Below are 14240 nucleotides of genomic sequence, written 5' to 3'. Positions count from 1 at the left end.
TAATGAGTTTGAGGCCAGCCTGGGATACACAGTGAATTTAAGGCCAGCCTAAACTACATAGCCAAACCCTGTCTCAAAAAAAAAACAAAAACAAAAAATAGGAATTAGGCCTTAAAAATAATTTTAATGTTTTTAGATTACGTCATCTACCTTTTCATTATTTATGCGCATGGGTAGGGGTAAGGGTATAAGATGGCCCCAACATTATGGACCTTATTGCATCACAGAATCCCACTGTGTCAGAGTCACATGTTTCTCTAAACTCACATTCACCTTTTCTGCAAAAGGGAAAGTGGTCGTGTACAATGCTTAGCATCCTTTTTCTCCAATGTAGAGTGCAGTTGTCACATCCAGCTCCCACTAGACACTCCAATAGAGAATTCATAGTATCTTCACTTTTCCTGTCACCAGGAATGGGTGCTTTTCTGCAGGCTGTATGGGCAGGTTCTCCAACCCCAACACACTGATCACCAAAACTCACCAGGACCTCATTTGTTTCTGTAACACAACACATCATCTCCACTCTAACACTAAAATGCTCAATATAGTGGAATCTTAGCATTGCAGAGCTTACGTTACTGCAACGTGTAAGCATTGCAAAATAAGAACACAGAACAGTAAGTTCTAGAGCTGTCTGTTGTTGTATATGTACATTTTTAGGACTACCACTGAAGGACACTTCTATTTCTCCATGCCAGGCTCTCTCTATGACTTTCGGCATCACTGCTCTGGACTCTGTATATCTCTGTTCATTAACATGCATAGCCAATTATCACAGACTGAGCCTCTCAGATTACGTATCACACCTGCTGCCAATCAAAAATAGCCAGAACTTGATTCCATACATTCCCCAGGTTCCATTTCTGCCCAGACACTAAGCTGTAGTAGGCATAACACGTAATGTGCTACTAGTAGGTTGTGTTATAATACAGTTCTACTAAATATCAAATTGAAATAATCATCACATTCAGGGGTGCTCATTTAGAAATGTAAAACAGCTTGTTATTCAGTTTCCACATTAGCGTAGACAGACTCTCCTGAGATGCTTTTATAACCTAAAAGGACATGATCCAAAGTGTAATCAAACTTATACTTACCCCTAGGGGAAAACATACATTAAAATGTGCCAAATAGCTCCTTAATGTAGAAGAGCAATTTGATACTCTTACTTTTACCTAAACTCATCCTATTTTATATATTTCATTCTATATGCCTTAACATATTTTGTTTCTAATAAATGTCTAACAAAAATAAAATAAATAAAACCTAAATTATGACACATGGAGCATTTTTTGCTATGTGACTAACTCTGCTTTGTGGGTGATATGATTGAGTGGCAACATTTTATGAGGACTCAGAATGTGCAGCTGTGATATAAAATTATTTTGTGCTGAAAGTTTTGAGTTCTGGAAGTCTTTTATCTGCCTCAAAGCACATCCTCCCAAAAGAACTCAATTATTATATATTCTCTCCCTAAGAGCAACCAAAACTCTTATAATCAGAAATTAAGTCTCCACATCATACAAACAGACATTATCACACAACTACCTCATCTCCTCCCATAGAGTCTCCCAAGAGCATAGCTGTCCCAAAAACCATTCATCTTCCCATATGTGCCCTTGCTCCCAGAATACAAACTAGAATGTAAGTCCCAAATTCTAAACACCCCTGCAAGTCACATTTCTTCTAAATGTCTTTTCTTCTTGTTAATCTGTCTTTTGTCAGTTTAATTTGTAGGCTCTTAAATACTGAATCCAGAAGAGTAAAGTTTTTCCTTAACAATTTACATCTATGAAATACATTGTATTATGAGTATGAATCATGTTAACTTTCTTATTAAATGTAGTCTAAGCAATCATGTGATTAATATTTAACACTTCCTCTTTAAATTTTCCTTTTTCACTTTTTGTGAAACTTCCTCATAGTCTTTTTCATGTTTCCCTTAAACTATTTATAAATATTATCCTCATAATTTAGTAAAAGGAATTTGCTTTTCCTTTCTACTTCTGATAAAACAAAACATACAATTTTTAACTGTTAGAAATGCTTTCCGCCAGTTTATTAAAAGCTCTCAAGGTCAACATCCTGTAGATTAAAGCAAGTTGCTATTTCACCAACCACTGAGAACTAAAAGCTTCTGAATATTTAAGATTAAAATGCTCACACACTTTGTACAAAATAATGACAATGCCCCACCAGAATGTATTTTAAAATAAGACAATTAAAGAAGAAATAAAAATCACATCTAGTCCAACAGAGATATACCCTTTCTACCAAGTTAAAAATAAACTATATAGGGTCAACTCTCTCATTCCAGAAAAAACCCTTTCTGCTCAGATGGTCCCAATTCCTACCCTGATACTCATTTAGTTCTCTGAAGTTAACCTCAATTAGCTAATCTCCTAGGGCTCAGAGCGTACAAGGATTCTGATGCCCACAATTAAGACAGGTTTTCCACATGGCCTTGGGTGCTGTGACACTACCATCCTGCCTAGCAGAAAAACAGTACTGCCACACGCCCACTGCTTCACTGAAAAATCACGAGCAGCTTCACAGCAGCTCTGACCATCATCCTGGACTAGCCACAGCAAGACACCTGCTCTGTTAATATACATAGTAACTTAACAAGTCTGTCAACCACCTATGATTATCCCCTTTTGCAAATTCAGCTGATCATGGCCCTGCTTACTAATCTTGGGGAACAGTTCTCCACTGGCTATGGAATATCCATTTTGACTATCCAGGCACTTTGAGCTACAGGCCCTACCACTGTGCCTGTGAACAGCGACATCAAACTTGTGGCAGCAATCATAACTAAGGCCTTCTCTCACCTCCTTCTATTTGTAATATTCTTCCTCCTCTGCCTTTGAAACTAGCTGCCTCTTCCTAACGCCTCCTAAAAAAATCATGTTTTTTCCACTGAGCACCAACGGCACATTATCTTAGTTCCTGACATATACAGGTCTTGCTGCCAGCTTCCCAGAAGCCCTTAAGGATGCGGATTCCAATGCCCCCTGGGTATAATTCACATTGTATTTCCAGTCATAGAAGACATAATAAATATTTAGTAGATGGATGAGTACACAGATAAACAAAGCAATGAATAAGCAAACAAATGAATGAGAAACTAATAAATGAACTCTCCAATTGCTGCTTAGAGAGGAGGAGTCTTTTATGTAATTCTCCATAACATTAAGCCCTGGCTGATCCCAGTGAAAAACTTGAAGTCTCACCTACTTTTACCTACTTGTTAGCAACACATTTTACTTCTCTATCTTCAAACGGCAATACTCATATTTAATTTAATCTAGTATTTTACCACCTTACATGCTACTGCTCTTCACAGCTGCTCTTGAGTAATGAACAATGTGCACTTATTTCTATATAAAGATACAACTATTTTCATACTTTACTTATTTATTGCTAAATCATCTGATTTTTGCCAGTTAAACTACAATCAGAGTGTGATGAAGGGGAAAGAAAAGCAGATTATTTTTAGACAACGCACTTCTTGAATAAAAGCCTGCATAATGCCACAGTCCTCATCTGATATACAGATCAAGGGCACGGCAGAGCGAAGTTGCTTATTTCATGGGAGCTGGGAAGCAGAGTTGCTAACAGCATCAGAGAGGAAGGTGAAAGGGACAAGACATAGACCCTAAAGCCACACTTCTGTAACCTACCCAGACTACCTGTAAGTGTGCTCCACCAATCCCACAAACTGATCCCAAACCCACTGAAGTTGGGACTCTGCCTTAATCACATCTGATCCGTTTATCAACTTCATACCCAACTGTATCTCTTTAATAGTTAATCTCCAAATAAAGACAATAGAAAGTTTGTAACTCCACCTAACAACCTAACTAAGCTAAGTACAACCTGAAATAACACTCCCTCCCTCTAAGTTTCAACAGTTCCATTATTTTTCAAAGTTCGAGTTAAAGTCTTTTCGGAGCCTTGAGGTAAAACTTCTTTAGCTGTGAACTTTTGTAAACATCCCAAACAGGTTATATAATCACAAGATATATCAGCACATGACAAACCTTCCCATTCCAAAAGGAAAGAATAAAGGGCTAGAAAAGAACTGGACCAAAGAAAGACTGATACCGAGCAGGCAAAACACAAAGTCTTCCTATAGCTCCATATTCAACACCAGGCCACACTGTGGTCAGATGTGAGTTGTAGGGAGGTTGGGGAGCCCTATCACTATCAACTTGCTGGTTACAGCTCACATAACCTCTCTTCAGGACTCACTTTACTCATGCCTCCAGCTGCCCTTGGCGGACAATCCACATTCCTGAATCTCTGAATCTGCGGGCTCACCACTGCATTTTAGGCTTCATTCTCATAGCTTTAAGCTCTGCACTCTCAGGGGGCCCTTGTCTGACCCCCCCCTCCCAGGCCTTCCTTTGAAGTCTGAGTGAAAGCCTCTTTGACTCAAACTCTTGTATCTGCATGTCAGTAAAACCACCTTGGACAATACCAAGGTCTGATGTCAGCAGAAGCAGGAGCCAGGCCCCATGGACCTGGCTACAGCAGCCTCTGAGGGCCTGAATGGCTGAACATAATTAAATGAATTCTGAGTAACTAACCCTTGGAAGTCTTTCTTGGGGGGCTAAGGGGTCCTATGGACTGTTCTCAGATGAAAAGTTTATACTTTGTACCTTTCAGCCTATGACACATAGGGTCTTACTGGTTTCTGGGATGCTGTCAAGGCAACTTTCTTCCTATCACTGTACAAAGTACTTGGTTCCTTTATAGTGGCACTGACTGGTCCTGATTCTCACTGTGAATCTGGCTAAAAGCAGCCAGGTGTACCATGTTGCAGCTTGAATGTTGGACTGTCTTGAAATTTTCCTGCCAGGTTAATTAGTCCAATGCCTTTCATATCAGTATCCTGCTAAGTCTCAGGACATGAGCAAAATGTAGATGAATTTTCTGTCAGAATATATCAGAATATATCAACTGCCAATGAAGACCTTGTTTGAAACTGAAATCTTCTAAGCTTGGCCTTTGCTGTCCTCATTGCTATCAGCATTCTGGCTCTCTGAGCTCTAATCAGAATCACCCATCAGGTTTTGCTTATACTATTCCAAGGTTTCTCTAGATCACATATCCAAAAATGCTCCAAACTCCTTCTGCAAACCAGTTACAAAGCCTTCTAAATCACATGGTCAGGTACAGTCAACAGTAATGAACCCAATTCTCTGGTACCAATGTTGTGCTATAGTCAGCTTTCTTGTTGATAAGACACAAAACCTGACACTCACAATGTAAAGGATAGGTTTAATTTGCACATTATTTGGGGGATCCATTCCATTGTCAGTTGGCTCCAAGGTTGGAACATCATGGCAGAAAGACATAGCACACCAAAGCTCCTCCATTTATGGTGGCCAGGAAGGAGAGCAGGGGAAGACAAGAATGACAGACCAATTGCAGACTCCAAGGTCATCCCTCCATTATCCACCCAGGCCTTCCTAGAAGTATACTCCACTGATCCCATGGGCTGATCTCAAACACAGCCAAGTTGACATTGAACCCTAACACATGCATATACTGTTTTCCTTCAGAAAAATCCCCAAAGGCTTGCATTTAGGAAAAGAGAACTGAAACAGGTTTCTCCCCAAAGTCACTAAGTTGTGACACTTAACTTTAGAGCTCTTAACTAGAGCTCTTAACTGTTCAAACCCCATATTTTTTTTTCACAAAAATGTTACTTTAAAACTTCAGGCTTTACTTTATGAAGTTACAATGATAGTGCAATAATTTCAAAGGTCTAGAGTCTTTAAATAATGTTATATCTGTATTACCTATCACCAGTTACTAAGGCATCACTCATCATTTTAAAATAACTTGCTGAATCCGTTAGCTACCAAACCACACAAGACCACAGAAATTCTCAGTAGAAATATATGCAGCCTTGGAAATCCTCTTTAAGTACAACAGCATCCGCTCCTGGATTCAATGGGACATTCCTGCTTCTGAGACAGGGAGACCAGCAATTTTCTACCATGTCTTTAAAAACAGCAAGAACAGCATCTTGCTGGCAAGCATGAGGTCCCAAGTTCATTCAATTCCCAGTAACCCAGAAAATAAAAAATAAAAGCATAAGAACCAAAGACTAATGAGGCAATGAGAAAAGGCATCTGAAGAGATCTGAGAGAATGTATTAAAAATGGTAAAAGCATATGTATCTTTTCCCACACTAAACCCATAGGTAAGAATCTGTCCTAGGAATGACTAGGTTTGAAAGTTCATGTCCCCTGAAAACTCATGTTGAAACAATTCCCAATGCAACAATATTAAGAGATGTGACCTTTAGGAGGTAATCATATCAGAGAGGTTCTGCCTTCATGAATCGCATTAATGCCCTTACAAAAGGAAGGAGGAAGTTTACCTCTTCTACCTTTTCTGTCCTCTAAGGATGCTATGAGACAGTGTCATTTATCATACAGGCTCTAACCAGATGATGAATCTGCCCACAACCTAATCTTGCACTTCCTAGTCTCCGGAATTGTGAGAAATAAATTTTTCTTGTTTATAAATTACCTAGTCTGTGGTATTTTGTTATAACAGCAGGAATAGATTAAGACAGGAAGAATTTAATAAATGTGTGAATAAAAACCTAAAGGTAAGCAAAAGTAGAATGATCAATTTATCCAAGGTATGGATACAAGTACAGTATACTACACAATCATTACAAATGACAATGTATCTATGCATTTTCTACTCTATTAAAATGTCTACAAAAGATTAAGTCTAAAAGTCTGGTTATTAAATATACATAAGGCTGCTTTCTAGGACAAATATATACATACACACAAATATGTAGTTCTAAACATCTACATAAAAAATTTTAAAGGTTGCATATGTACATATACACAAGGCATTATCAAAGCATATGGTGAATGTTTATTTATTCTTAATTATTACAGCAAAAGACATATTGCTATTAACCCCCCTCAAAATACTCCCCTTCATTTCAAAAACTCATCTTTTTTTGCCAATTTTGGAAGCAGTTCTGGAAGTCTTCTATCTAGCTATGTTGTAGCTACCTTGATGTCCTGAATGAATTCAAAATGCTTACCTTTCATGATCATTCTGACTTTGGGAAAAAGAAACCATAAATTCCTCTATGCCAGATTCAGCAAGTAAGATAAAAGACACACTGTAATGTTTTTACCAGCCTTTCTCATGGATGGCACTCAAATATTCACCATATTTTTAATCACACCAGGTAACAACACGCATGAAAAAGGATTTCCAGAATTGCTTCAGAAAGTGGCAGGAACTGTAGTATAAATGTGCTTAAAGGGGGTAAGGGGGGTGAAAGGTGATTAATGGCAGTGTATCTGTTACTATGTTAAAATTTAAACATTCATCATATTTTGACTACTCATATATGAAAATGTTGAGAATTCAGTTATAAGAGAATTTCCAGTTTTGTCTTCTGCCTTCAATTCTCTGCAGAAAGATAAATATTCTAGAACTTAAAGGAAAGCTGACATCAAAGGCTTAATTACTAGAACTTGGGTCCTGTAGGAACTAAAGAGATAAAAAGTATAAGCATGATTTGCAGAGCACAAACCAGTTCTTTGGTATATGAAGAAATCTGATGGATAAGGCAATATTTTCTACTACTTGCAAAGATGGATCTCAAATGGCACTGTCAAACTTAGCAAATACCTTTAAAGACCTGGAAAAATTCATTTCCAAGTGAAGCAAGAAAATGCGCCCCCCTCCCCGTGCTGCACTATATGTCTTAGACCCTCAACAGACGGATTCTTGACTTGAAAATAAACACTCTTCATTTTCCTTCTGATAGATACAGATAATTTTAAAACTCTAGAATTAAAACAAGTATCTAAAAAGAAAACACATTTAAGATATACTATAAACCTGGAATTATAAAAAAGTGTATTTAGTGATCTAAGTACATGACAATACAAACCTACTCTCAGGGAACAGGTGTTACTTGCAAAGAAAATCTACTTGTAAACAGATGTATGGGATTCAAAATACATTTCCCCACCGAAACAATGGTATAATGGTGGTTAGCTGCCGTTTGGCATACAAAGCCTATCCTGTTGTTAGTGAGAGGTATTTATCCCACACCTGCATTTTATGTGCATGACATTGTACAGCAGTCTAAGTGAGGAAACCAGTAATATCTGGGGAATAAAAGTCCCTCTCCAAAAAGGCTCTTTAGCTAAAGACATGCCACCCCTAAGATTATACCCTCAACCAGGGAGCAGCTCAAGTCCAAATGACCAGGAATGGGGGAAGGGGAATATAATGGTCCTGTCCTGATGTCTCTGGGTGATATACCCCAAAGGGCCATCCAGATCCAGAGCTACCCCTTGGTTACAGAGGCATCGCAGTTCACTTCCTCTTTCTGCCCAATCCTGCTCCCTTCTACCTCCCCCCCAGTCAACGGTATCCCCTACACATAAATCCCTGTGTCTTACAGATTGTTTCCAGCATCTAAGACAAATAATACTTCACAAGCTCACACTGTAAGGGGGCCCTGCTCTAACATATTATATATAACATATGTAATGCATATAATATAGATATCTTCCTACATATGTATGGGTAGGTAATATAATCCCATTATATACAAGCAGAAATCAAGTTTAGGAATGTTCAGTGGTTTGCCCAGGGTCATCTACAAAAATACTTAAGGAGTTAAGATTTAAATCTACGTCTACCAAATGCTAATAAATCACAAATTTATCTGCTAGGAAAAGTTATTAAATGACTGAATGGCAGAATTAGCTCAGGGATTCTAACAGTCAGGAATGAGTGGACCGGTGAACATTCCTGGCCACAAAACAGAAATTTACAAAAGTACTTGGGATCCAGACCTGCTGAAAACTAAATACACCTTGCTAAAGGTTTCTTACATTTTAGGCCAAAACAAAAAAGCAGAGGCCTAAGGGAACCAGAATTTCACAATGAAGCTACATAGTTATAATCTACTGCATAACTACTAGATCCTAAAAATAATGATTGGAAAATCTTGTCCACCTACAATCAAAATGCTACATTAAGCACAGACAGATGTGTGGGAGGAGGATGGTACTTCCTCATGCTTCCATGTGTTTTACTCCAATCCCTGCAAAAAAGCCTCAAAAACTGGTATCTAAACACTGGTATCTAATAAATTTCTTATCAGAAGTACAGTATCTTTACATTTAATATTCTTATTCAAATGCCTGATTGCAACCAGTTCAACTTCAACTATAACCAGATCATAGCTTCCCAATTATTGATCCTCTTTTATAAAGTAACTACAACAACATTACTCTGCTCTGGTGGCCACATTCTCTAGCAGTTACAAGACATAAAACCACACTATAAATTCTAAACAACTATTAATAAAACGTGGCTTGATCAGCGAGAATAAACCATTTAAAAGTTTAACAATATAAATTTACTTCTCTGTGGGATAAATTATATATTGACAATCACAAAACTTAGCACCAATTAAAAATTGAAATACACTCAGAAACACTAAAAATACTAAAAATAGTTCAATTAATGTCACTTTCAAATTCAAAAATAACTGATTTTGTTTACCTGTTTCCTCTTCCTATAAAAATTCACCAATGCCACCTCTCCCACACCACGCTGTATATTTTATGTATATTATACGACAAAACCTATAAATGGGCAGTTGATGGTTTCTTCAAATTAAAAATCATTCATTAAGACATCACAGCATATCTGAATCAAGAATTGGATGACATAAAACACATCTCACAGCTTTGGTATCTGTAGTTCCTGTGGCCCTGATGTTTGCCCTATATATTCTTTTCCTGTATTTAATAGAAAAGCGTCTAACCAGAAAAATGTTTTCACACAAATATATACAATACTGCTAAATCTACCTGATTTTACCACTTCAAAGAATAATAATGGGAGTTCTATAACCAGTTCAATGTTTTCAACTAGAAGGCATCTCTTGCCTAAGAAAAACACTTCCTCACTCTATGTACTTTAAAGTGGTCAGATCATCTTTTGGAAAAAGGAAAAAAAAAAAAAAGGAAGCTTGAATTTCCACATAGGCAAAAAGAAAAACAAAACAAACAAATAAACAAACAGCCTGGTAGACCAGAACAGCTGCTGGAATAGAATGCAAACTCCATGACTAGGATCCCCTAGTCTTTATCGAGTGCAGGGAATACTCTAAGTGATTAATAAGTAACAGCAATTATTCACTAATCATGTAGTATTTGTGAGGAATGTCACTATGCTTACCATATAAAACAAGCCTTAAAATAATAAATGGAGGGAAGGGGCACTCTGAGGAGCCAATGTAGTTTTCTTCCTCCACATTAAAGATAAGGAAACTGAGGCTCAGAAAGACTGAGCTTCCCAAGATGACGAAACTTTGGATAACTGGGCCAAGAGTCTCTTATGCAGAGTTTGAGCACCTTCTTCTCTGCTACAATAATATCAAACGAAGGTTAGAGCTAGGAAAACAAAAGAACATAGAGAATAATGGCTTGCTAAAAGTTGTACCAATAACATTCACAAACAAAATAAAAACAGAAATAAATCTTCTTTCTAAATTGAAGGACACAACCAGTGGGCCTGCGGTTCTATTTCTTAAAAGAGTATATTCAATCTCCTATATACTAAGCACTGTAGGATTCTTGTAATTGCAGGTGCTCAGTTCAAAAAAGTGACTGATCTACACAAAGAATGACTTGAAAGCCGAACCTTCGTGTTATACTGATAACAATCCTAATCTGCCTTATGAAACTACACCTACATTCTTTCTAGTATAATTAATTGTCCACTAAAAGGAATTCACGGAACTATCCAAATCAGCGTCTGCCCAGCACCCTCTAACGAAAAACAGTCTGTACATAACAGAAATCCTGTCACACATCCCTACATGGCCCCTCAAAGAGCATTCAAGTACTGTGTTAAAGTATTAAGCTTCTCTCTTAAAACGTGAAGTAAAATTACATAGAGCATGATCCTTTTTTAAACTACGGGCTGGGAACGGAAGTCAAGTTCAGATTCTCTTCCTTCCTCAAGTGAGCCACAGAATTAAAACGCACCCTACACACACACACACACACACACACACACACACACACACGCCCTACAGTAAAAATGTGTCACCTGGGGCAATCAGCACAGCAAGCAGGCTTTGCTGGGAATCAAGGCTTACCGCCATTGGGGGGAAGGCGGACGGGTTCGGGGAGCCAGGGAAAGAATAAACTGGTGCCTAACTTTAGAATCGGATCATTCTCAACTTGAGCAGCTCTTTCTTTCCTTCCTTCCAGCAGCCCAGGTCACATGCCAGGGCTCTGCCACCGCGGGCAGCCCGGGCAGGGTCTGAGGGCAGCCCTGCTGCAGCTGGGCACCCCGGGCGGCCCTCGGAGTCCCGAGCACGGGCTGCCCGGCGCGGACCCGCGCGGGGCCCGCACGTCTGTCCCCGCCGCGGCCAGGCGTGGGGATCGCGAGGGGCAGCCGCCGCGGGGCGGAGGGGCGGGGTGCGCACTTCCCGACTCGCATTGTCCACGCGTCGCCCGCGCCGTCCACGTCGGGGAGGAAGTTGGCGCCCGCCCCGACTCACCGTTCCTGGCGTCTCCCACGGCGGCAGTCCCGGTAGCGTTCGCGGCTCCGGTTCCCGCGCCTCCGGAGCCCGCCGCACCCCCGGCGCCCGTCGCGCCCGCCGCCGCCGCCCCGCAGCCGGCCGTCGCCGCCAGAGCCCCCCCGGCCGCCGCGCCCGCCGCGCCCGCCGCGCCCAGGGCCCCGGCTCCATTTTCCTGCTCGTCCCCGCTGCTGTTGGCGCGCTTGTTTTTGCGGCCGCCTTTGCTGTTTTTGGGGTTGGGCATCGCGCTCGTGACAGCCGGGGGCCCCGAGTCAGCGAGGGCTGCTCTCCGCGGCGCGGCGGCGGCGGCTGGCCCCGCGCGGAGTTCGCTCCAGGGGACCCGCGACTCCCAAGGCGCCCGTCTAGCCGCGCGGCCCGCGCCGCGACATCTCGGCCGCCGCGCCCTCCCAAGCTTCCGGGAGCGGGCGCGCGGCCACCCGAGGCTCGCAGCCGCGCGGGCGCCGCGGGCCGGGGGCGCGGTGGAGAGGCTCGGGAGCCTGAGGGAAAAGGCGGGTCTCCGGCTTGTTTTGATTCGGCTGCGCTGACACGCTCTGGCCCGCCCCCTCCCGTGACGACGCAGGGGATTCGGCCTGGCCGCGCCCACCGGGTGACCTCACGACAGGCGGGCCCGCCCCGCCCCGCCCATGTGACGTCACGCCCGCGCGGAGCCCGCCCGCTTTCGGATGATGTCATCCTGAGGCTGCGGGATCCGGTCGTGGGGTGACCGCCATTACTATGGTGGCCCAAGCGACGGTCTGAGGACCTCCGCCGAGGTTGTTCGGTGGCTTCCTGAGCTTACAGTGAAATTGTGGCTTAGGACAAAATAGCCCGGAAAAATAAGCAGGTGGCCAGAACAGGAAGGGAAAACAAAGGATTTTGGATTAATCACCCATTCAGTGGCTCTGCCATTCAAGAACAATGAAGAAATAGATTGAGTGCCTGGACAATGGAGATCAACAGCAAGGTTTTAGAATGAAAAGGTTGCACCCTTCTGTGGTCAAAACAATTCATTCAAACAGGATCCACGGACCAGGGACCTGACTAAATGGTTGCTTTCGACCCCAACCCTGTGATGTCCTAAACTGTATTGAAAAATGGTGGCCATCTTGTGAGATTAGAAGGTGACACCCTTGGAAACGCAAAGGACCTCTGGGAAGAGTCTCTCTTCTCCAGTTACGCCTTTTCACAGCCTCACTACTCCCCCTGTTCCTCAGCCCCAAAAGGCTGTGTGTCCCTTTCTTCAGTGATCCCACTGAGACGCCTCAAAAAAGCTGTCAGAAGCATCACCCCGTTTATTCCCCTCGGCTATCTCTGATTATGTTGTCAGTGTATATGTTTGCTTATTTTTTGTCTGTATCTCAAATGAAACCTCCATAGATATCTTTTATCTATGTTGGGCATTTTGGAGAACAACTAGCATAAGCTTACTGAATCTATCACTTACTTTCCCATAAACTGTGGAGGAAAGACTATTAGTGTAGTTGTAGTTGTAGTTGATTATTTTTACAGTGTCCTTTTCCTATAGTGTAATTTTTAACTACCCCAATGAACGGGCCTGGGGCTCTGTCATCAGACCCACAGGGCTAGACAGGGAAGTGCTGGGAAGAGTGTCCTCTGCACTCACCTAATGGAGGATGCCCCAGGGCAGAGCCTGGAGCAACAAAGAGAGCAGTAAATACTGCTGGTAATTGCTACTTGCAGTTTTTAGAGGGAACTCGATGAACACTTTAGTTCCCCAATATTGAATACATTAGAAGAAATTGGCCCTGTAGGGAGTCCTACAGATAATACATGATAAACAGAGATGCTTTGTTCCTGTATCTTCATACCTGTTTCTCCCCATCATGAGGTCCTCTAACCACTGGTATGTAGGTCTTTAGAACTCTGCAAAATAACACAAAGCCTTACCCACAGTGTTCAGTAAAAGTGTGCTAAATGGAGGACACCTAAAGCACTCCTCTGGCTATATTTTTCTGAACCTTAGTATCTCAACTAAACCATTAATGATCTAGGAAATATTTTCTGACAACTTTTAGCTAGATTTGGCCCCATGAACTCCTTGTGTCTTCCTTACCAAGACAGCTTGTGTACATAATATAGACATTGCGTGTTCACTTGCCAATCACTATGGACACACTCCACACACACTAAAATGGCAAAAACAATGTCTTGTTTATCATTGTATCTTGATGCCTGGCACAGTGCCTGGGTTACAGTATCAAATGCTTGAAAATACAAGAATAAATGAAAGGACAAATGCTTTGGAGAGAGATGCAGCAGGATTTGTCAGCCACTGGGAATGAGGCTATTAAACAGCAAAGTCAAGAAATTCTGAAAGCTGTTAGAAGAGATAATAGTACTTAATTAAGTGGAGATTGCAGTGGGAGAACAGTGGAGTTGTAGAGGAAGAAAATGAATTAATGTGGTCTGCTTAAGACATAGCTTGATTTCATTCATTACCAGTATGCCTCAGTAAAGGTGAGATCGCAAAATATTTTGGTGACATTAGCTTTGGCTTTTCTTTTTTCTTCTCTTTCTGTGTTTGTTTGTTTATATTTAAGTGGTGACAATGAAGAAGTTTTAGGCTAGCATACAAGAAAAGCGAAGTAACTATTTTCTTGAATAA

General features: G+C 41.3%; 1 protein-coding gene across 2 annotated transcripts in view; it reads right to left on the bottom strand.

Moving 5' to 3' along the window:
* Positions 1-12160, bottom strand: part of Heca (hdc homolog, cell cycle regulator) — a 42619-nt gene extending 30459 nt beyond the window's left edge. The window contains exon 1 of one of the 2 annotated variants that reach the window (XM_063233382.1): positions 11597-12160. In XM_063233382.1, the coding sequence (XP_063089452.1) occupies positions 11597-11858 (262 nt within the window). In that variant the 5' untranslated portion in view covers positions 11859-12160. The remainder of the gene's footprint in view (positions 1-11596) is intronic. The other variant, XM_063233381.1, reaches the window with a different exon arrangement.
* Between the last annotated feature and the right edge of the window lie 2080 nt (positions 12161-14240).

This window comes from Cavia porcellus, unplaced genomic scaffold (assembly GCF_034190915.1).
Source record: "Cavia porcellus strain 051 isolate PalLab524CR breed Dunkin Hartley unplaced genomic scaffold, mCavPor4.1 scaffold_22, whole genome shotgun sequence".
NCBI lineage: Eukaryota > Metazoa > Chordata > Mammalia > Rodentia > Caviidae > Cavia > Cavia porcellus.
Note: the sequence above shows the minus strand (reverse complement) of the source record. Positions and strands in the feature narration are given on the sequence as shown.